This window comes from Oncorhynchus clarkii, chromosome 18 (assembly GCF_045791955.1).
Source record: "Oncorhynchus clarkii lewisi isolate Uvic-CL-2024 chromosome 18, UVic_Ocla_1.0, whole genome shotgun sequence".
NCBI lineage: Eukaryota > Metazoa > Chordata > Actinopteri > Salmoniformes > Salmonidae > Oncorhynchus > Oncorhynchus clarkii.
In genome coordinates this window covers 20,105,468-20,129,608 of record NC_092164.1, presented here as the reverse complement: position 1 = coordinate 20,129,608, position 24,141 = coordinate 20,105,468, and the positions used below count along the sequence as shown (strand labels likewise).

The following is a 24,141-nucleotide window of genomic DNA, read 5'->3' as shown; positions in this document are numbered from 1 at the left end:
TCTGTACCTGTGAGGTAGTCCAGGCTCTCCAGCAGCTTCTTCTCCTTGGTGAAGTCCAGAGCGAACGTGTCAAACGTGTCCGTCAGGTTGATCTCTGGAATCAGGACCTGGGAGGAGGCCGTCGCCATGGAAACCCTACCACAAACACATAATCCCAGAGGGTTTAGTTCACAACTATCCCACTATGTTGCACATTTTCATAGGATGCCAGAGGTCGTGTTGATTGACTGTGAATTGTCAATGGTTAGTCAGAGCCGGTGTTTGTAGTGAATTTCTACCACACCCTCCGTGCTGGCCTTGCTCACCTTTCGGTGATACTCTTGGCTGTCTGGAGGAAGCGGGCGTGGTCTGTCTCCTTCAGGGTCTGGTCGGCCTGGGTGATGAGAGCAGAGGACCTCTCGATGCACTGCTTACAGTTGGAGATCTGCTGGGCTAGCTTCCTGATCCGGACCGCCTATAGAACAGATAGGACAGAGGGGGGTTAGAATGGGTTAAAGATGATTAACTGAATCCCATGTCAGGGATGGTAGAGATTTAGCCCAGATGGGGCTTTTTGGGATCGTATCCAGATGTTTTTGGCTTGTTGCTTTCTCTTCACCTAATGAGAGGTTAAGAGAGAGTGATTGAGGGCAGTGAAATGTGGTTGGTTGGATGTTGTATTTAGGTCAGAGACACTGCCCTCATCAACCTTTTCTGACACACTAAACTGAACAACTAATCTTTGGTTTCATTCGAATGTGTATATTTTTGTTGCAATTTTCTGGTATTTATATGAAACAACTTTTCACCCGTATCCTATATCTGGACAATGCCTGAGGTGTGGGAGCAGGAAAAAATACCAAATTGTCTCTCTATCGTCTCAGCGGCAACCGTCCAACATAAAGGATTTCTATTTAGGCAGGTTTTCATTTCCAGTCGAAAGGTCAGAGCTAAACTGCCTCTATGGCCCCTGATATTGCTACTTCTACTTTAAAGCCCTGCTCCTGACTCAAGTCCTGACACGAGACCAGGAAGGAACAAAGGAAGTCCCGTCATTTAGAGAAACTGCAGGAGTCTGGTTTCTGACTAACCCTGGACAGCTCTTGGTAATTCCAACGCCAACAGAAATTCAGTAAGGGAAATGAAGCAAGTAAAAGTAACACAAAGTGTGAAGTCATTTCCATTTCCTCTCTGACTACAAATAGTTAACTTTAAGCGAACTCCAACTCTGTCAGTCAGTAAAAATAATTGAGACATGCCCTGTAGGTTGGACATCTTGATAATTAAGCATGGTCCAATTCCCCTTGGTGACCTTGTTCAAATGTTCGCTTTGCATCGTAAATGAACAGATCGAGAGTGAACAGACGGTGGACTTTCCAACAGATCCAATGCAGACCCCGAACAGAAGGCGAGAGACATTTACCCTTCTGTTGTTTTACTATTACATCCCTTCCCAGGCCGTACGGTTCAGACTGCAGCTCAGTGAAAGTGCAGAGGATTGTGTGTGTTGGATGGGATTCCCCTTTCAGACCCATGGCCCCTCCTGGATCTTACCTTCCCCTCCTTGATTTTGGTCCCAATGATCTGCCTCCTTTGCTGGATGATGTCAATCAGGAGGTCGCATTCTTCCATCAGCTTTCCCTCCTGCCGCGATGCATTGACCTGATAAACACAAATGGAACATAATACATCTGTCTGATAATTCATAGCCTTAAGTAAGCTGTAATTACAAACCATTTACTGTTATACTTACCTAGAGTCAGACGAACTCATGGATACCATTTTTATGTCTGCATTATGAAGGAAGTTAGAGGTAGTTTCAAGAGCCAACGCTAACTAGTGTCAGCGCAATTACTGGAAGTCTACAGGAACGCTAGCGTATGGTTTGCGCTAACGCTAGTTAGCAGTGGCTCAGCATTGGCTTTCAAAACTACCTCTAACTTCTTTCATACTGCATGCAGAGACATAAAATTGGTATCCACAAGTTCTTCTGACTCTGGCTATGTCGAAAACCGGATCTCGCAGTATCCCATTAATGTTTTGTAATTGTCAAAATGTCCGACCTATCTCAAGGCCATGATTTATAAAAAAAAGTAGAAAAACAGATGAATTGCCAGAATCTTGCAGTATCCATTTAAAGCTCTAGTTCAACTAATGATAATTCAGATGTCAGTTGGTTTTGCATTGCAAATAATAGCCTACGGGTGAATGAATCAACATTGAGCCACAGTATTTTAATGTGTGTTTGTTTCTGGCTACTACAGAAGATAAAGAATGCCCTGTGCCTGTGTTTTGCTGAGTCTAACAGTGCTCAATTCTATGTAGCATTTGGATCAGTCTACAGATCTTGAAGGTTTGCGATTGTTGAGTGCATGCACACTCAGGTCCACTTTACTAGCCACAGGCCTTTGAAATAGATGCCTCTTTGGTGCCAGTTTTTATGTCCTGGTGAAACACAGATTTTCAACCGAAGTGAAAAGCAGAAAGGGGAGTTGTGAAAGAGGGATTGTTTGAGCGTTGCCAAGCCAACGAGGTGTGTTACGGTCACTCCCTGGTGTGGACAGGCTGTTTATGATATGAAAGGCACTCATTGAAACGCACACAGATCCGCCTTTTCAACGCCAGTAATTAGGTTCCTTCGCCCTGTGAGTGAGTTTCTCTACTGTACGTTCACAGGGTTTAGACGGGGGTCATGGGTGAGTGCCACCATCTCTCCCTCTAATCTGCCGTGGAATATTTGTGGATTGTAGGTCTAATGAACTCTCTATGTATTACAGTAGGATGTTCAGTGAGGACACACTGTGGGCTCAGCCTTTGGACATGGCAGGGGAGCGTGTGACGGACATAAAAGATGAGTCTTTGGCAGGAGCATAAGAGATTCATTTAACCCAAAGCAAAAGCGTTTCTGGGGAATTGCCCGTCAAAAGAGCTCAGAAACGTTTAACAGAAGGTGGAGGAGAGGCTGATTTGCTTTAGAAGGATTTCAAATATTCAGCGATCTCTCCAAAAAGTACACACGCATCATGTGTACTCTCTTTAAGTGCTGAGAAAGGGAGTCTTTCCGGTCCTTGCACATTTATGCACACTGATGATGACTATACAACAAAAAAAACTCTAACTGTAATCCTTGGGGTGGATATATCAAATTAAAATCTACAGCTTTAATGAAGTGGTTTCATGTGTTGCACAATAATTCTGCAGCTCATTCCACATTCCTCAATTATTCACGCAGATTACTTTTACAAAGTACACAGTTGATTCACTGAGCACAAGCTGCACGCACGCACGCACACACACACACACACACACACACACACACACACACACACACACACACACACACAAACACAGAATCGCTTTAGCCTATACACTCATTAGTTAATGGGTGGAAGTGTGTTTAAAAACCATGTACACGTTCGTTTCTGACCTACATCCACCATGAAAACGAGGTCAGATATTTCCCCTCTTTTTCTCTGATGCATTATTTAAATACATCCATTTTAAAAGGACCAGGTTTGTGGATTTTAAAAGGCTAAATGAAATGACCAAAGTGGACCTGCGGCCTGTCCTCAAATGTTACCACCCTTTTAGTGTACTGGTCACAGTGGCCATGGAGGCATATTACAATCTCTGCTTAGAGTATAAGTCATAAAGATTCAGGCCATGTCATTTTCATTTCCTAGCCCACCTTTCCACCATGGGGCTGTGACTCTTTCCTCTCGGGCGCTTCTAATTTGAATCATCACAGATCAAGAACAAGTGACTGTGGTCAGAAAGGCTTAATCCAGAAGAACCTTCATTAAAGAAGTGGCACAACCAATCGGTGGTCTCCGTATAGATACATTATAATACATGTTTATAATGTGTTGCTTGACAAGTCAATGATTAGTAGCCTATATCAGGAAAACATTGTGCATTTTGAAATTGTAGAACATGATTCTATGTACAAATTCAGATGAGCAAACTCAAGCGGAGACAGGAGCATCTGTTGCAACACAAACTACTTCATGATGACATGACAACATTAGCATAATCATGTCAGGGAAATCATCATTTGAAAAAAATCAATACAAAAATCTACAAAGTTTGTAGTTCTCTGAGGTGAATGACATACTGTACAGTTAGTTAATTGGGCTTGCATCACATGCACTACACTGACTACAGCATGCCTCTTGCACATGCACGCATCTATGAACTCATAGCATGGTCAGTGACAGAGCGCTCACCTCTACATGTTGACAGGTTTGGATCAACTTTCCCATCAACCCTTCCAACTCATTATTCCTCTTGACCAAATGACTCAGGTTGGAATCCAACGCTTGCTGCAAAAGAAAGAGGAAATTACTATTGAAGACAGAAGAGAAAACAACAGTTATTGTCCTTGTTTTTCTTATGAACAAGCCTGAAAATCAACCTACCATACTTTCAAGAGAAAATAAAACACAAAACCAAGCTGATCAAAAGGTGTCAGAGGTCCTACATTTCTGTTTTAGAGAGAGCAAAATCATAAAGCCAAAACGGAGAAGCATCTTCCTCCTCCTCCCTCTCTTCCTCCCTCTCCTCCTCCTCCTCCCTCCTTCCCCTTCCAAAATCTCATCCACAGTTGTCACATTCGCTTTTGGACAATTTGGACACGAACCTCCGGGCGCTGCCCCTGTCCCTCGTCCCGATACCGCCTCATCCCGGTCAGTCAGTCTCTGAGCAGGACTCACAGCCTAACACGACTGGCAGAGCCTGAGCCACTCCGGGGAAAAAAACGTCATGCATACCCCCCCCCCCCCCCCCGATCGGCAAATGAAGCATCAAAAGCTCCTCTGACAGCCCATCTACCTATCAAAGAGTCTTTATGTAAGCTGTTCTTCATGACGTTTTTTCCCCTTTTCCCCCTTCCTATTCTGCCGGGAAAAAAACCTGTCCTCTTTATTTCATCATTCTATCACATTATTGCCAAACCGACCATATTAAGCCACAATGTGATGTTCAGTAGGGATTAAATGGAGTTGCCCCATGGGTAAACAGCGTAAACTACAGACGAGCCAGGCAGGAGAATAAGGGTGGGGTGGGGGCTTACCAGTCTAATGGATGGCCTTAATACGATGATGACATACAAAAACAAAAACACATTAAGGACCATAGGGGATGGCATGATCAACGGGGGTGTAAAAATAACTGAACCCATGGAGGAAAACAGCAATACTACAAGGACTACTAGCGTGTATTCTTGCTTGAATGGACATATTGAATAGGCATCACTGGAAACCAAAACCGTAGTTCAGTCACCAACTAAGGGGTCAAACAGTATGCCCCATGTGACTCCCTCCATTATGTTCTCCTCAGCGTGTTAAATCTAATGGCCGATTGAAATTGACGTTAATACAATGGAATTTGTCCCCCACATTCCTGAGAAGATTAATTAAAATGTCCCTGTTGTAAATTTGTATTAGGGTCAGGAGAAATTACTCTTGATCTCATGTATTTATAGCCCATAGTCTCTACTCACTGAGTTTAAAATGGACACAAGCTCTGGGTTGAGGAGGATATTTAATATGTATTTTATTCGTATTCACCTAGTAGGAGGTCAGAATAAATCAGAGTATCAGAAGAAATGTGAAAGAAGCATCTGTTACATATCTTGAAACCATTGGACAATAAATAATGTATGACAATGTTGGGGTGATCCAAGCCTGTTGTCTGTAAATGTGTTGATAGAGTAAATGAGATTCCCTGAGAGATAAATCATGTGGATAAGACCTCTGTTGAAAGACATTTGGCTGTATGGAGTAAAGAAATGTCTATGGTGGTAAAAGGAAAGACTCATATTAGGCAGGAGACACATCTTCAGAGTTCGTTCTGTTAGGTGACCTAAACTGGGATATGCTTAACACCCCGGCAGTCCCACAATCTAAGCGAGATGCCCTCAATCTCACACAAATTATCAAGGAACCCACCAGGTACAACCAGAAATCCATAAACACGGGCACCCTAATAGATGTTATCCTAACCAACTTGCCCTCCAAATACACCTCTGCTATTTTCAATCAGGATCTCAGCGATCACTGCCTCATTGCCTGCGTTCGTTATGGGTCTGTGGTCGAACGACCACCCCTCATCACTGTCAAACGCTCCCTAAAACACTTCTGCGAGCAGGCCTTTCTAATTGACCTGGCCCAGGTATCCTGGAAGGATATTGACCTCATCCCATCAGTTGAGGATGACTTGTTGTTCTTTAAAAGTAATTTCCTCAGCATGCCCCTTTCAAAAAATGTAGAACTAAGAACAGATATAGCCCTTGGTTCACTCCAGACCTGACTGCCCTCGAACAGCACTAAAACATCTTGTGGCAGACTGCACTAGCATCAAATAATCCCCGCGATGTGCAACTTTTCAGGGAAGTCAGGAACCAATACACACAGTCAGTCAGGAAAGCAAAGCCTAGCTTTTTCAAACATAAATTTGCATCCTGTAGCCCTAACTACAAAACGTTTTGGGACACTGTAAAGTCCATGGAGAATAAGAGCACCTCCTCCCAGCTGCCCACTGCACTGAGGCTAGATAACACTGTCACCACCGATAAATCCACGATAATCGAGAATTTCAAGAAGCATTTCTCTACGACTGGCCATGCTTTCCTCCTGGCTACCCCAACCCCGGCCAACACCTCCGCACCCCACGCAGCTACTTGCCCAAGCCTCCCCAGCTTCTCCTTCACCCAAATCCAGATAGCAGATGTTCTGAAAGAGCTGCAAAACCTGGACCCGTACAAATCAGCTGGGCTAGACAATCTGGACCTTCTCTTTCTAAAATGATCCGCCGCCATTGTCGCAACCCCTATTACAAGTCTGTTCAACCTCTCTTTCGAATCGTCGCAGATCCCTAAAGATTGGAAAGCTGCCGCGGTCATCCCCCTCTTCAAAGGGGGTGACACTCTAAACCCAAACTGTTATAGACCTATGTCCATCCTGCCCTGCCTTTCTAAAGTCTTCAAAAGCCACTGACCATTTAGAATCTCACCGTACCTTCTCCACTGTGCAATCCGGTTTTCGAGCTGGTCATGGGTGCACCTCAGCCACGCTCAAGGTAATAAACAATATCATAACCGTCATCGATAAAAGACAGTACTGTGCAGCCGTCTTCATCAACCTGGCCAAGGCTTTCGACTCTGTCAATCACCGTATTATTTGAATTTTTTAAATTTTACAATTATTTATTACAAAAAAACGCAAGGAAGGGGTAACATTAAAGTATTACAACATGAAGGACAAACAAGACACTATCAAACATGTATCAGTCTTTCCGCAACAGAGCCATCCTTATGTGTGAGGGTGCGTGTGCATGATAGTGATATAAAATATGTCATAGTTTCCTTTTTCATGATCACAATCTTGTTAAACCCGAACCCTCCAAGATCCCCCCACAGTTCCCCAATAGCTGTCCCTCAACCATTCCAGACCTCCTAACAGTACTATTTCTAGGGTCAATTTTAGATCATTTTCAGCCATTCCTGAACCTGAGACCAGAAACAGGCTACCTGAGGACAATACCAAAATAAATGGTATATTGATTCTGTATCCTCACAACAAAATCTGCAGAGCTTTGATGATTTTATGCCCCAAATATTCAACATTTTGTTGGTGGCAAGAATTCTATATAATAATTTTAAGTCTTGAATCTTGCGTTGTTTTATATATCAACTCATACACCCTGTACCATGGAATCGGTACATCAAAAATCTCTTCCCAACTATTTTGCAATCTGTATGGCACAGTTGTCAACATCCTGTTCCTCAAATGAAACTGGTATACTATCCTATTTATGCTATTTTTATTCCTTTATTCCAGTTTTGATCCTTTGTATTGGGCAGACAGACCAGTTCCCTCCCTAGTTCCCTACCTACTCCAGCTGCCTCCCACCTCCTCCATTTTTGGGGCAATGCTGTAATCAATTGGTTGTACTCTTGGATTGAGCAGACCTTCCCGTACAATTCTGATATCTCCATGAAGGACATAACTCTACCATTACAATTTACAATATCATTTAAGAACAAAATACCCTTTTCAAACATCTTTCCCATAAATACAGGTATTTTATCAACCAGCACATTTGAGTTCAGCCATCATATTTGTTGTAATATTTGTTCTATCTTTTCAGGGGGATGAAATTGAATTTGTAGCCAGCTCTGCAATGCTTGTTTGAAAAAGACAGATACTTTCACAAAAGTATCATTTTCAATTAATCGAAAATGAGACATGGCAATCTGCACAAAGGCAAAAAGGCCATTTTTAAACAATGGATGAGCTTTTCTTATTAATCTACTTGAGAACGACTTAGGGTTCAAATAAAACTTTTTAATGAGTGATGCTTTTAGAGAGAGGTTTAGTGCTTTTATATTTAATAATCTCAACCCACCCAATTCATATTCATTATATAGATAGGCTCGTTTTATTTTGTCTGGTTTAGCGTCCCAGATAAAGCGAAATGGTTTTTGCACATATGATTTGAAAAACAAATCATCAGGAGTAGGCAGCGCCATAAGTAAGTGAGTAAACTGAGATATGACTAAGGAGTTAATCAGGGCAATTTTTCCATAAATAGACAGACCTTTCCATGGTTGCAGGATCTTGTCTATTTTTACAAGTTTCTTATTGAAATTCATTGTGCAGAGCTTATTTATATATTTTGTAATATGAATACCGAGTATGTCTACTTCACCATCAGCCCATTTTATAGGTAAGCTACAAGGTCATGTAAAAGTTGTATTTTTTAAGGATCCAAGACGTAATATTGTACACTTATCATATTTAGGTTTTAGTCCAGAGAGTACAGAAAAGTCATCGATGAGATATTGCAGGGATCTAGCTTGCGTCATCGGCATACATGGACACTGTTTTTAAGCCATGGATTTCTAATCACCGTATTCTTATCGGCAGACTCAACAGCCTTGGTTTCTCAAATGACTGCCTCGCCTGGTTCACCAACTACTTCTCAGACAGAGTTCAGTGTGTCAAATTGGAGGGCCTGTTGTCCGGACCTCTTGCAGTCTCTATGGGGTACCACAAGGTTCAATTCTCGGGCTGACACTTTTCTCTGTATACATCAACGATGTCGCTCTTGCTGCGGGTGATTCCCTGATCCACCTCTACGCAGACGACACCATTCTGTATACATCTGGCCCTTCTTTGGACACTGTGTTAACAAACCTCCAGACAAGCTTCAATGCCATACAACACTCCTTCCGTGGCCTCCAACTGCTCTTAAACGCTAGTAAAACCAAATGCATGCTTTCCAACCTGCAGCTGTACATAGCCCATCTGTACATAGCCCACCCAATCTACCTACCTCATCCCCATATTGTTTTTATTTACTTTTCTGCTCTTTTGCACACCAGTATTTCTACTTCCACATCACCATCTGCTCATCTATCACTCCAGTGTTAATTTGCTAAATTGCAATTACTTCTCAACTATGGCCTATTTATTGCCTTACCTCCTCACGCCATTTGCACACACTGTATATAGACGTTCTTTTTTTTCTATTGTGTTATTGACAGTACGCTTGTTTATTCCATGTGTAACTCTGTGCTGTTGTTTGTGTCGCACTGCTTTGCTTTATCTTGGCCAGGTCGCAGTTGTAAATGAGAACTTGTTCTCAACTAGCCTACCTGGTTAAATAAAGGTGAAATAAAATACAAATGAAAACATGGTTGAACTTAAACTCAATGCAATTGTCCTATTTATAGATATTTCAAATAGTTTGTTTTTAAAATGCAAATACAACAGATGGAATGCCTAAATCCTTAGTTTCTATTTTGAATGTTCTCACAGCAGGAGATAATGTAGTAGATGAAACGACAGCCTACTGTATCCATTTACCAAATACACTAGTTCTCTTCATTGCGGAATATCACTAGCCACATTTCAGTAGTTAACATTTCAAACTGGGAGAAATCCCTGGTCATTAGTGGCAGGGTCTATGGAAACTTTGGAGATTTAAATACAGTTCTCTAAAAACAAAGTGGGCTACTCCTGAGTGTGGTCAGATGACATTGAAGGCAGTTGCAGGGAGTTCTACAAAGGAAATACATTCCAAGGTCTTTCCTTCAACATCTTTATCTAATCAAGAGAAAGCTACCACTAACCAAGATTTCAATGGCTTCTTTCAACTTGACCTTCCAAGATCCCTGAAAAACGTTTACTGTTCAATATCTGATCATATCTATATTGGAGGAAGCACCAAAGGCATCTAAAACACTATTGTTTTGACACTACCATAGCATAAAGAGAGCTGAGGACAGGCAGGCTGTTTTTTTATCTTAATGCAATGGTCAACCTATAATGTATGTGTTTTGGAAATAACAAAATTGTTATATATTTGTAAGTATGAACCTTTTGGGGTGTCAATTTCTACTCCAATGTTTGCCTTTGTGAACGGCATGACTCAGGAGTATCAGGATCACAACTTTACCCTTTTCTCCTTCTCCCATAGTCAGAAGTGAGCATCCCACTAAAGCATCCCACTAAAGCATCCCCCTAAGATGTGTGAGTCCTAGGAGGCCTACCCTCTTCACACCCTGTACATCAGGTCCTGTACCTTTTATACTGTAAACAAGGTCACTGATAAAACATGGCGTGTGACATAACTTCTTCTGCATCCTCTATACGAGGGCAACTAGGCTGGTTGTTGTGCTTTGCCTGGCATGTAATTACCTGCAAGCATATACCTGGATTTGCTGGTCAGACACTGATTTGAAAAACGAATAAAAGTTAGCAGACAATGGTCCCCAAGAACTATCATGTCAGTGCCCATTCCACCATTATAACATAACACAATACCAAACATCTCTTAGCAACAGGCTTCTGTTCGGAATGACAACAAGAAACATATTTTATCCCTGTTTATCACTGACATTCAGTGATGTTAGACATAGTTAGCCTCAGGCAGTGATATCATGGGAGTAGACCGATTATCCTATACTGTTGCTACACCACTGTTTCTTTCCAGATAGGCAGGTGGGACGTTGTTTTCCTGCTCACTCTGTGTCCGGGTGTCCCTGAACAAGCAGTCTAATCCTCTGAAAAATGTCTACCGGGTCATCACACATCACAACTCCCTCTAGCGCTGTTGTTGCAGCCAGGTCACACCAGATCCACTTCAGTATTCAACGTTTGTCCAGGTTCCCAGGACGTCGGGAGATGCCTTGGATACGATCCACTGGGGGCAATGTGAGCACCTATTACCATCTAGTAGGCTCGCGGCTTGATAGGGCGTTGTGGATTAGGATAGAGGAAGGGCTTGAACCGCAAGCTACGGCTCCGAGGATCGAGGTTTGAATCCCAGTGCTAGGTACTCTTTTGCATTTGGTATGTTTTAACCCTATCCCAAACCTTAACCCTTACCTTAAACAGTCGGAATTAATGCCTAAACTTAACCATTACTTTTTTTCTATTTAATCCCTTTTAGACCCACAGTTGCAAAAATGCAACGCTACCTATATCGCATCATATAAAGGTCCTACACTAAAAAATAATGTCAAACACTATATGCATTTCCTTCGACCCATATTTATCTCTTAGTAGCATTTGTTGTGTGTCAGTATGATTCCTTTGGCATTAGTAGCCTCTGAAACATTAGAGACCTGTCCACTCGACTGAGACTACAATGGTCCCCTACAAAAGCATATGTTGGTGTCTTTGGCTATGCCGGATTAAGTGATATGACATGCTATTCTATAAAATCCTTTCTCCGTAATTAATATTACCTGATTGAGCTAATCATGTCAATGTAATTAACTAGAGAGTCGGGGCACCACAAAATAATATTTATAGAGCTGTTATTTTCCGAGTAAACTCTTAAAGACCTAGTAATATTATACATCAATAGCAGTCAATATTAATCATCACCTTAATTCAGTCTCATCTGAAAGTTGTAAATTCTTGGTTATCTTCACGAACCCTGGCTAACAAGTTGAATCAGCAATACCAAATTGGGTTTAATTATTTATTTACTAAATACCTGACTAATCACACAGAATTACATATACACAGAATGAATTATACCTTGATTACAAATTACGTCATAAAGGAAAACGTCCCTAGCGGGCGGAACAGATATGACAGCTGGTTACACAAAAGAAAAGGGGCTGGGTTTGAGTGAAAGAGCGGGAAGACTGAGGGACAAAGGGAGAAGCTGTGCCATCGTAAATACAGTATCTTATGCATTCTAAATTACCGCCCATTTGGAAAAGGAAAATGCAATAAATATTTATTCTGAGCTGCGCTTCGATTGGTTGGTGGTAGATGGAAGGCCGTGTTGCCAAACCGAGTCCTTTGTCCTTTGAAGAATGTCTCTGGTGGTCAATTGGATACGTTGTAGTAATGTCGTTTCGTTGTAGACGGGATACTCTGTCTGTTCTTTCCTAGCCCGTGTTTGCAGCTGCTGTTGCTAACTCAACGGCTAGGAGGTATCACTTCTGTAGTGAATAAGAGTTCAAAGTTCATACCAATCGCAACCAAAGCTCAAGCTGAGATTGGCTTAGTTCTGTAGTTGACATGTTAGTCCTTTTTTAATGCAGAGGCTGCAGACCTCACGTACTTGGAACAGGAGGTTACATTTTCGTCAAGGCTTTATATAGTGGAGCGAGAAGGGTGTGTTTGAAAAGTTTTATAACCAATGTCTCTTCACAGGGGCAGGCCGGTGAATGAGCAGAGCCCTAACCTTATGAAAACCCAAATCTCTCATTTGGAAGCTAAAATTACATTTCATCTCTTCACAATAATTTTATATTCAAACATTTAAATTGAACAACAATTCCATGTGACTCCGATAACTACAATGTGCAGACTTTCCACTGTAGAGTTTATGTCATCCTATCATTGATGAGAATGTCCCAGAGGACAACCGAACTGACATCATATTCATTAAGTACCACCGCATATGTTCAATTGGTCAGATTACCAGAATATAGTTTATTTCCCCACACCTTCTGATGTTCCCAGAATCTCTATGTTAACCAAGGGGTTTTCAAATGTCTCATCAGTAGGGTAGAGAGAGGAAAAAGGGGGGAAGAGGTATTTATGACTGTCATAAACCTACCCCCCAGGCCAACGTCATGACACCATCAATGCAAGTACATGACTTGAGCCATTTTTTGCTGTCTTCTCTAAGATGTAGTGATTATGTACTACTTATTTATCTGTGAGTGAGGTGAATATACATTATAGCGTTTTGGAATGAAACTCTTCATATGTTGATAGACAAGCAAGACATAGACAACCAAATAAGAATAATGTTGAAATTGCCTCTACATATGAACATAATACAAATGTATATCTTAAAAATAAAAAATAAAAGAACTATGAGGTCAAAAAACTGACATTGATGATCATTCATTTTATGGTAAAGAGGCAAGACAGGAGGTTATCTCTTCAAGTTAAAACAGGACAACCAAATATTACTAAATGTAAGTTAGCTGTTGTTCTTACATAGAAAATCCACAAAATAGTTGATCCTTTCAAAAATAATTTTTTTGATAGCAATTTTTTTTTTGTGGATAGATCAATTTGATGCATTTTGCTATTTCAGACAATATGACTTAATTTTAGATGCTCAATATCCGAAATGATTAACATCCTTGAAAAAGATGAACAATAATGACTGTATGAAATAAATAATAAAAATACTGAGCTAAACTGTATGCAAAAAAAGGGAAATTATGTTATTTTATACTAACCCAATTGCTCAGAGAAAGAGATGTTGTTTATAACAAGGAGTATTTTTTTCACTCAAAAAGCTAGGTGTCAAAATGACTGACTCCCCTAAAGATTCCTATATATAAAGTAATCATAGTTTAGTATTTGGTCCCATATTCCTAGCACGCAATGACTACTACAAGCTTGTGACGCTACAAATGTATTGGATGCATTTGCAGTTCATTTTGGTAGTGTTTCAGAAAATGTTATGCCCAAGGTCCTAAACGATATCATAACCGCAATCGATACGAGACATTACTGTGCAACTGTATTCATCGACCTGGCCAAGGCATTCGACTCTGTCAATCACCACATTCTTATCGGCAGACTAAACAGCCTTGGTTTCTCAAATCACTACCTCGCCTGGTTCACCAACTACTTCTCTGATAGAGTTCAGTGTGTCAAATCAGAGGGCCTGTTGTCTGGACCTCTGGCAGTCTCTATGGGGATGCCACAGGGCATCTTCTCTTCTCTGTATACATCAATGATGTCGCTCTTGCTGCTGGTGACTCTCTGATCCAACTCTACGCAGAAGACACCATTCTGTATACTTCTGGCCCTTCTTTGGACACTGTTAACTAACCTAAAGATGAACTTTAATGCCATGCAACTCTCCTTCCATTGCCTCCAACTGCTCATAAATGCAAATAAAACTAAATGCATGCTCTTCAACCGATCGCTGCCCGCACCTGCCGGCCTGTCCAGCATCACTACTCTTGGCGGTTCTGACTTAGAATATGTGGACAACTACAAATACCTAGGTGTCTGGTTAGACTGTAAACTCTCCTTCCAGACTCACATCAATCATCTCCAATCCAAAATTAAATCTAGAATCGGCTTCCTATTTCGCAACAATGCATCCTTCACTCATGCTGCCAAACATACCCTCGTAAAACTGACCATCCTACCGATCCTCGACTTCGGCGATGTCATTTACAAAATAGCCTCAAACACTCTACTCAACAAATTGGATGCAGTCTATCACAGTGCCATCCGTTATGTCACCAAAGCCCCATATACTACCCACCATTGCGACCTGTACGCTCTCGTTGGCTGGCCCTCGCTTCATACTCGTCACCAAACCCACTGGCTCCAGGTCATCTACAAGTCTCTGCTAGGTAAAGCCCCGCCTCATCTCAGCTCACTGGTCACCATATCAGCACCCACCCGTAGCACGCGCTCCAGCAGGTATATCTTACTAGTCACCCACAAAACCAATTGCTCCATTGGCCGCCTTTCCTTCCAGTTCTCTGCTAAAAATGACTGGAACGAACTGCAAAAATCACTGAAGCTGGAGACTCATACCTCCCTCACTAGCTTTAGGCACCAGCTGTCAGAGCAGCTCACAGATTACTACACCTGTACATAGCCCATCTGTAATATAGCCCATCCAACTACCTCATCACCATACTGTATTTATTTATTTATCTTGCTCCTTTGCACCCCAGTATCTCTACTTGCACATTCATCTTCTGCACATCAATCACTCCAGTGTTTAATTGGTTTATTGTAATTACTTCGCCACCATGGCCTATTTATTGCCTTACCTCCCTTATCTTACCTCATTTTCACACACTGTATATAGATTTTTTTCTACTGTATTGTTGACTGTATGCTTGTTTATTCCATGTGTAACTCTGTGTTGTTGTATGTGTCGAGCTGCTTTGCTTTATTCTTGGCCAGGTCGCAGTTGTAAATGAGAACTTGTTCTCAGCTAGCCTGCCTGGTTAAATAAAGGTGAAATAAAAGTAAAAAAAATTAAAAACAGAATTATATGGTAGTTAACGTTTTGTGTCATTTTTGAGTCACTTATATTGTAAATGAGAATAGAACATGTTTCTAAACAATTCTACATTAATGTGGATGCTAACATGATTACGGATAATCATGAATGAATCATCAATAATGATGAGTGAGAAAGTTACAGAGGGTCAAAGATCATACCACCAGGACCCACGGGACATGCACCAGCGCGTCACTGTTTTTGGTACATTTTTATGTGTATTTTATAGAATTTTACAGTTTCACAAATTCTTCCTACCTATCACAGTGGTACATTTTTGCAGCTTTTCATCAAAATTGTTCTACAAACTTGAAGTAAAAAAAAAATAATAACCCTAACCCATAATCAGAGGCTTATGCTTGGGTCTCACAGGGTTAACCATATCCCAAGCCTTAACACTTACCTTAACCAGTCAGAATTAATACCTAAACACAGCTGTCGAGTTTTGACGTTTGTCCCCCCTGTGCAAAAGTTGAATACTGAAGTGAGACCGTAAGATATTGTTGGTTGTTGAGCAGAGGATACAGAATGTTGTAACAGCCCTAGACTGTATATCAACTTCTCCGATATTGCCAATTCACATTCTGCTTTATAATTAATGTGTCTGTCTTGCTTGAGTATCTTGTCTCAGTATTAGTTTGTGTGCCATCTCGTTCTCCGCATCTTTACGTGTGTCAACCTTCTCGTCATCTCCCTCAGTTCTCCGTTTCTCCCGTTTCATTTTCCCAAGCTGTTTCTGTCTGATATAAACTCAGTGATTTTGTTTACGGAGAAAGGCAAGCAATTTTGAGCTATTTAGTGTCACTTAATGGACTCCAGGCCTTCATGTGTACACCATATGGGAAAGTTGCGGGATCCATGTGATTTTGTGCCATTAGTTTTGTTGACATCAAATGTATACAAAATAATTTATATCACTATACGTTCATGATAAACGTAACGTTTCTCCTGACACTACTCTGCCAGTTGTGCCAAATGCAACCCATAATGCTGCATAACATACTGTACATGATAACACTTGTCAATGCTTGTGTTGTCTGTTGTCAGTCCCTTGGCCTAGACCCTTGAGACACAAAGTCATCGGCATGGCCAGTCGTAGATGGAAGCAAGGCTGTAGGCAAAGGGTCATGACAGTGTAACAGTAGGACTCGATTACTCCAGGGCGTGGAGGAACAAGTTGTACTGGGGCTGAGTAAAAGTGATGAGTTGTGGCCAAGCCAGGAGCTGTGCCATTGGGGAGGGGAGGAAGACAGAGGACAGTCAAAGGTCTTTGCTTAGCTACTACAAGTTTATCATCATTCTGCATTGTTAGATCAGAGCTTCCTCTATGACCCAGATCCATGGATCTCTGATGATATTTTGAACCATTTCCTCTCTCTGTACGTTTCTGTGAAATGGTAATTTTATCTCCCAAAAGGAAAGGGTGTAGCCACAATGACCTAGCCCCCTCACAGAGGCCCACTGCCACCACTGAAAATATGGCAATCAAAGGACAGTAATTTCCCGTCAATCGTTAGGCAGCTCCGCCTAATAGTAGTACACGTTTAATGATCCTTAATGTTTTCTTTCATGAGCAAAGCTTAAAAATCAAATCAATACTGTATGAATTTTACATGGTGGGGTGCAAAGGGCCCCGGTAGTAGTGACCTACATCTGAGCTTCGTCTACCCTTACAAGGAGGGGCTACCTGGACTTAAGAAAAGCTCATGTTTGCATTCCGTTACTTAATTGTTACTGGAGTCAAATTGGAAAATATAAAGGATTCTCAACACTGAGAATATTACTCTGAAAACAAATTTTACTTCACTGGACATGCATCAGCAGGTTCTTCCTCTACAGTAGGTCGAAATGTGTTTATTTTACAATTGCAGTGCCTTCATGTGGTATTGCGTTGTCACTGCATCATGAATTATCTCCATGTTATAACCAAGAACCCCAAAGCCTCAGAGCAAGTCTATAATCATGCACCCAGGTACCCATTCTAGTTTTGCGGGGGCGGCATTTTTTTGGACACACCTAGGGCGGCAGAACGGTAACCGGTCCTTGCATTCTTACATGATTGTGAGTCCTCTGGTTTGCTCATGTGTGCAATGTGCAATTCCCTTTAAGCGCAGAAGATCCGTGAGAAATGCATGCATACCACCATGACAGTATTCAGTGTACAAATTGGGAGATTCACTGACCTTAATATGAATGCATCTGTCTGTCATAATGCACACATAATATAGAAGTGGGGCAGAAAGACACTGTAGTGTAGAATAAATGAAAAACTCAGTCAATGGTTCAAATCTCTGAAAAACAAAAAGCCAGTGCTGGATCTTGCCGGAATAGGATCCAGCACCTCTCAGTTTTGCAAGGATCCGGTAGCCTACCTCTCGTGGCACGACCATAGGATCTGGCACCTTTCAGTTTTGCCAGTATGCGGTATCCTACCGATTCTGGTATGAAACATTATTTACACCGTTCGCAATGTAAAAAATCAAATAAAAGAGACCTTTTTTTAGGGGGCAGATAATTGTAGCCTGGTAATTGCAAACGTTGCTGTGAAGAGAGAGAGAGAGAGAGAAGTACTCTTGAATCCCTCACAGAACTATAATGATATTCATTTTCTATGATCTCTCCCCATCTCTCTTGCTCTGACGGACATGAGCCTGCAACTATCGCCTCTCCAGCGTTGCACTTCGTCATTTACTTCCTTTTAGAATCATAGCCACGGAACGGGTGCTGGAGGTGCTGCAGCACCCCTGAGAAATTGTAATAAATACATTTGCCAACAAATAGAATTACTGCTGTCTGTCTGTTCAAAAATAAATGAAATAATTCAGAATACTACACTAGGAATACGTCTATTATTTAGCCACAGAAGATCAATAGCTTATTTAAAATAAATAGCATATGAGTGGATTGTGTGTAGCCCAATTACAAGGATTGGCCTCAGGAAAACTCTGCAAATCTGTCAGCGAATAGCATGCAGCCAAAACAGACCTTTCGCAATATTTAAAATACAATTGCAGGATTGTTTTGTTTTGTCAACTTCTAAATAGGCCTGTTGAGTAAACAGCATTGTTTACAAAGTAAAACAATAGAGAGATAGGCTGTTGACATCAGATCATTGTCCATGACCGGTGAGTGAGCTGTGGCTCATTGGGTGAGTCAGTGAAACTGGAAAGCTTTTTTAGGATTATAATTTCGTCCTCATATTGTACAATAAGGCTGTGATATTTTTTCCACTAATTGGTTTTGACCAATCACAACAGATATTTTTCAGAGCTGATCTGATTGGTCAAAGACCAATTAGTGGAAAAAAAAGATGTGATTGGTGTGTCTCCACAAGGTAGTTTTTTATTAATCTCAGATTATCAGTTTGTCTGTGTCAAAGTAGTCTGTAATAACTTGTGCGGTATTAAAAAATATTCTGCTAAAGTCCCCAGTCACTTAAAATGACATAGAATTGCAAGAAATGCTTTTATAAAAGCAAAAAAAAATCCCGGACCGGGGGCTACAAAAAAAGTCCCCATTTGTGCAACTTCTGCAAGTGCCTCTACTCTACTGCTCTACTAGGCAAATACGATGATGTGCATGCAATGCTATATTATAAAAACATTTTTTATAATGTATTCCGGTACCTCAGAGCCCCCCAGGTCACCCCCCTCTCGCACTCACTTTTTGTTTCAGAACCTCCCAATTTACCAATTAAGCACTGATAATAGTTACAATTTGGACTTCATGTGTTACTTCTGTAATCAGAACACTTTTCTAGACCCCTTAATTAACATACACACGAGAGATGGACCTGATTGCAAAAGATGCCAAACTGAAAATCAGTGATCACAAATCAAACTCCGGTCTTAATTTGTCCTGCAGAGATGGGGTAATACCCTGCCATCTCCCAGTGGGCCCTTCCTAACAGCCTCTAACACGACCTACCAGTCACACTCAATTAAACCAACCCCCACCAAACGGAGCGATTACCACTGTTTAACCTCAACCTTCTGTAGGCAGCCATCTTCCCCATCATTAATGAGCCCCTATTTTCACACTGCCTGCACAGGAGAGATGCAGAGAAACCCTCTTGGCATTTTGGGGGTACTTGTACTAATTGTATGATTAGGACGCTCCGCTAATGATGAAACAAAAAGATGATAACATCATTTTTGTTGGAAATATAGGCTACATAGTTAGTGAGCATTGTAGTGCACTCAAAGCAAAATACAGTAGCTGTATTTCTTCACCACAACATTGCACTTACAAAGCCTTACCTATGATTACGAGTACACAATAAGGCATCTCACTTTCTCACTCTTTTCACATCACACATATCTTTCCGCAGCTCTTCACCTCTGGCTTTTAATTCTTTACCCGATCACACAGATTATCCACAGCAGTTCTGATTCCTGCCCTCCTCAAAACAACATGTCCACCAGCAAAGAATAGCGACCAGGTTCATGCATACAATCAAAAAGTCATCCTTTACCTTGAGTTTCTCGTAGCGGTCGCTCAAGGCCGCCACCTGGTGGTCTCGGTGTCTTCCTACCAGTTTGCACAGAGAGCAGATAAGCTGTTCGTCGGTGACGCAATACATGTTCACTTTCTCCTCCTCGTGCTCCAGGCACTGTAGCCCCCGCAGGTGGCAGTCCGACATGGGCTCGATCAGACGGTGGCCCGTGAAGGGCTTCTTGTTGGGGTGCGTGGCACGCAGGCACTCGTCGCAGTATGACACCTCGCACGTCACACACGTCTTGACGGCATCCTGCGGCGGGTCCTGCTCGCAGAACTGGCACTGCACGTGGCTGGGCGGCGTCCCGGGGCTGGTCATGGCGGTGGAGGCGGGGATCAGGGCCAGGGCGAATCGCCCGGCGTCCTCGCTAGGGGAGTTGGGCCCGCTGTGGGGCAGCAGGGCCAGGGGGCCGGAGGAGGCGGCCCTCTGGACGCGGTCGATGATGTTCTGGAGGGTGACGTTGCGTTTCAGTCCTTCTAGGCCACGCTGCGGACTGAGAGAGATGACATAGCGGCAGGTAGGGCACTGGAATGCTCCGATAGACTGGACGGGCTCGTTGGAGGCGCAGTGGGATACCAGGATGCGATGGGCGCAGCCGAAGCACAGGCTGTGGGCACAGGGCAGGAGCAGTGGGTCCTCAAAGAGCTCGAGGCAGATTGGGCAAGTCAGCTCTGACTCCAGCGCTTCCATCCTCTCAAGCGGAACTCAGGCGCGGTGTCAGCGAAATCCAGGGTAACTGCTCAGCTATCTGGAGAGGTGGACAGAAAGAGTTTGGGGTGAAATGAACCGTTCACATAAATACACGTGAATGATTATCTGAAGTTGACTGATCATTTCCATTGTCATCCGATTCCGTACTTCAATGAAAATGAATTCAACAAAAACGTGGAGAGTTGACCTGTCAGAGCTTGTAGTGTTTACAATATCCACAGTATATGGGTGATGCTAAAAAAGTTGAGGTCATAGAAATAACAAAGCAAAAGTCTCTTCTGTTATTTTATGTTTCCTTTATTTATGTGTCTTAATTGTCTAACGTTAATAAACAGAGGACAGGAGTACAATTTATGTTAAGCGTCTGTCTCGGTAACGGCAAGCTGTAACACACTGACTGACGGTGACCCAGAACCATTGGCAAAACCAATTAAGGAGGGATGTTTTTTACTTCTACCTGAAAACCTGGTTACACAACTCAATACATTTGGCAATATACATTTGTATATCATTTTTTGTAGGCCTCTAGGTGGGTTATCTAATCCCCAATTGATGCTGAATGCAGATAATCACTCATCAGAACAGAGAACTGAAATGTGCTCCCCCACAATGCCGTTGAGACAGGTCAACTAAACACACATGCCATTGTCTGAGGTGGCGGGTGCCAATACTCTCCCTATGCCATGCCCTTCTCTCAGTCCTGCGGCAGTGAAAATGTACCCTCGGACTTCAGGTTGGCCGAGTACAGCAAGGGGCAAATGATTTTCAATAAACTGATGCTGAGCAGAGCACAGGAAACGGGACCTGTCTACCAGGAAATGTAATGATTTTACAGCTACCCAAAACCATTATGTGATTTTACTTGACCATGGTAATGCTGACCTGATGTAATTGAAGGGTTCAATTTGAACCCTTCTTCAAAGTCTAATGTCAATAACCCTTCAACGTTAGAGAATAATCCTTCCTCTAATAAAGCCGTTTTTCCAGGGATGTCCCCGAGTGCAGAATTTTCAACAGATGTCACTGTTTCCTGTACTTGTGTGTCCAGCGAATACGGTACTCTTACATCTCTCTGACCTAGTTCCAAGTGGGACTAGACTGCTAAGCAACGCCACTCCCCTACCCCTCTGGAACTGTGACAGACACAAAGTCTTCTCATTTAGTATGGAATCATTGCTGAATTCCTTTGATAGGGGACAGTGAGTTCGCTGAATGTCAACTGCAGAATGCGTCAACCTTCCGCTATCGGACAGAAGCTGTAGTGACCAAACACATTCACTGTTAAGGATCATACAATGTGTAATAACTAGTAGGTTTTAAACACGTACACCAAACTTGCCTACAATGATTGAGCTGATACAGAACTGACTAAATCAAGGGTAGCACGCGCCGTAGTAACAATGACTTGGCTATCGCAGAGACAACTGCAGTGACCCAATCGTTTCCCTGAACTCAGGCGACGAGATCGGTCCCTTGACTTCGGTGTACGCCATTAAAGTATGCGACGGCGTGTCAAAGTGTCGGCCCTCAACCTACTAACACCAGGTAAACCGCGAAACCGCTGAATATATTCCCCTGGTAAAAGTCCAAAGCAAGTAAGAACTTTAACAAATGCAATGCTAGTCACTTTACTAATGAATACATATTTTACGTTACTCATCTCATATGTATTCTATTCTACTCTACCGTATCTTAGTCTATGCCACTCTGACATTGCTTGTCTATGTATTTATATATTCCTAATTCCATTCCTTTAGTTCGATTTGTGTGTATATGTTGTGAAACTGTTAGGTATTACTTGTTAGATATTACTGCACTAGAAACACAAGCACTTCTCTACACCCGCAATAACATCTGCTGAACACGTGTACGTGACCAATACAATTAGATTTGATTTGAAGTGGAGCCCCCGTCAGTCTTTGCCATGGTTTTTTCCCTTCCTTAGCACGCTGATCCCCTCTTAGCCTACCCACTCAGTAACCACCGATGGCTCTCGCTCCCGTGCAGGAGGACGATGCTACAGAAGCTGAAGAGCCCGAATAAGAAACACAGGCAGCAGGGAGCTCAGAGGACAGAGCCCAGAGCATGGAGACACAGTGGGGTGGAACACCGGTCCACAGCAGGCATCGCTCTGCTGTCTGCTTATCCCTTATCCTCCTCATGCACACACTGAATACACGGAGTCGTCTAGTGTAGCTGCCGACCAGGGTTCCACAGGAGCCACAGAGGCACAACAGGGAAGGACAGAGTTGTCTGGGCAATTCCAGGAAAGTTAGCGAGAGAGAGCGGTTCACTAGAGCGGTTAGCTCTGTGGACAGAACCCACTTCACACAAACAAAAAGTGACACTGCAATCTGTCGGACCTCACAGTGGAGGTGCGGGAGGGATGGAGGGAGAGAAGAGAAGAGAGGGGCAGAGAGGGGGTGAGGGAGAGGGTATTGTCTTCTCTCTCCCTTCTGCTCATTTATAGCTGTGGTCCAATGAGAAATCGGGCAGGGATAGGTGTCAGAAGAATAACTAATGTAACACGTGTCATTAAAATACGGTGTGAATTTCAGATCTGAGGAAAGCACATTGTGTACGCTGAGGAGTACACGTACAGATATGTAAAACAATATTTGCGTAAACTTCTATGACATGTAATGGGTTTAGACACGAGTCTTGGACTCTTCTTCCTATTGACCTCAATGAAAAATAGACTGTGATGACCTTCCCAAAGGGCCTAACAAGGGTTAGTAGTTGAACTGAGTCTGAACCTTTAAGATCAATAAAATACTGTGTGGAGTTATGTTAGTGTGCTGATATGCCTGATAGAGTCACAAGTAGAATTACAATACTCTCCATTTAGTAACGTTCAAGGCATTAACACTTTCTGTTGTAACTAAAATGGTGCTTCAGGCAGGTTTTGGTTGAGCAAGTTAAATGTTGCTGGTTTGGCAATTGCAGCCAGGTTGGGACAGGTACAAAGAATGGAGACTCACACGGACAGCCAGCTTGGCCATAGCCAGACTGAAATATGACCAATGAAGAAGAGGCTACACTATCTTCATACCGAGTTGAAACCTAACCGTTTGATTTACCATTAAGGCAACTTTATCACTTTCAGCTAAATTTGCCTTAACTGTGAGTAAGTTATATGGTCCTAAGTAACATTTAGAGCAACCTTTTTTTAAATTATGAGGGGGGGGGGGGGAGAATACATGTAGAATACATGGTGCAATTTTGAAATGTTGTTGTGCATCAGCAGTTTTTCTCCTGTTATGTCAGTAACTCAATGCGCCTTGTCAGCTAACTATTAAGATTTACAATAGTAGAATACATGGTGCAATTTTGAAATTTGGTTGTGCATCAGCAGTTTCTCTCTTGTTATGTCAGTCACTTGTCAGCTAACAATTTTTTGATTGATAAGTTAGTCTAGCCAGCTA

The 24,141-nt window shown here is 42.3% G+C and overlaps 1 protein-coding gene across 3 annotated transcripts in view; it reads right to left on the bottom strand.

Annotated features, from left to right (window-relative positions):
- Positions 1 to 24,141, bottom strand: part of LOC139373180 (E3 ubiquitin-protein ligase Midline-1-like) — a 50,298-nt gene that overhangs the window by 6,063 nt on the left and 20,094 nt on the right. For 2 of the 3 annotated variants that reach the window (XM_071113353.1, XM_071113352.1), the window contains exons 2-6: positions 19,982 to 20,753; positions 4,206 to 4,301; positions 1,534 to 1,641; positions 306 to 454; positions 8 to 135 (exon numbers count right to left, since the gene is read on the bottom strand). In XM_071113353.1, coding sequence (XP_070969454.1) covers positions 8 to 135; positions 306 to 454; positions 1,534 to 1,641; positions 4,206 to 4,301; positions 19,982 to 20,695 — 1,195 coding nt within the window. In that variant the 5' untranslated portion in view covers positions 20,696 to 20,753. The remainder of the gene's footprint in view (positions 1 to 7; positions 136 to 305; positions 455 to 1,533; positions 1,642 to 4,205; positions 4,302 to 19,981; positions 20,754 to 24,141) is intronic. The other variant, XM_071113354.1, reaches the window with a different exon arrangement.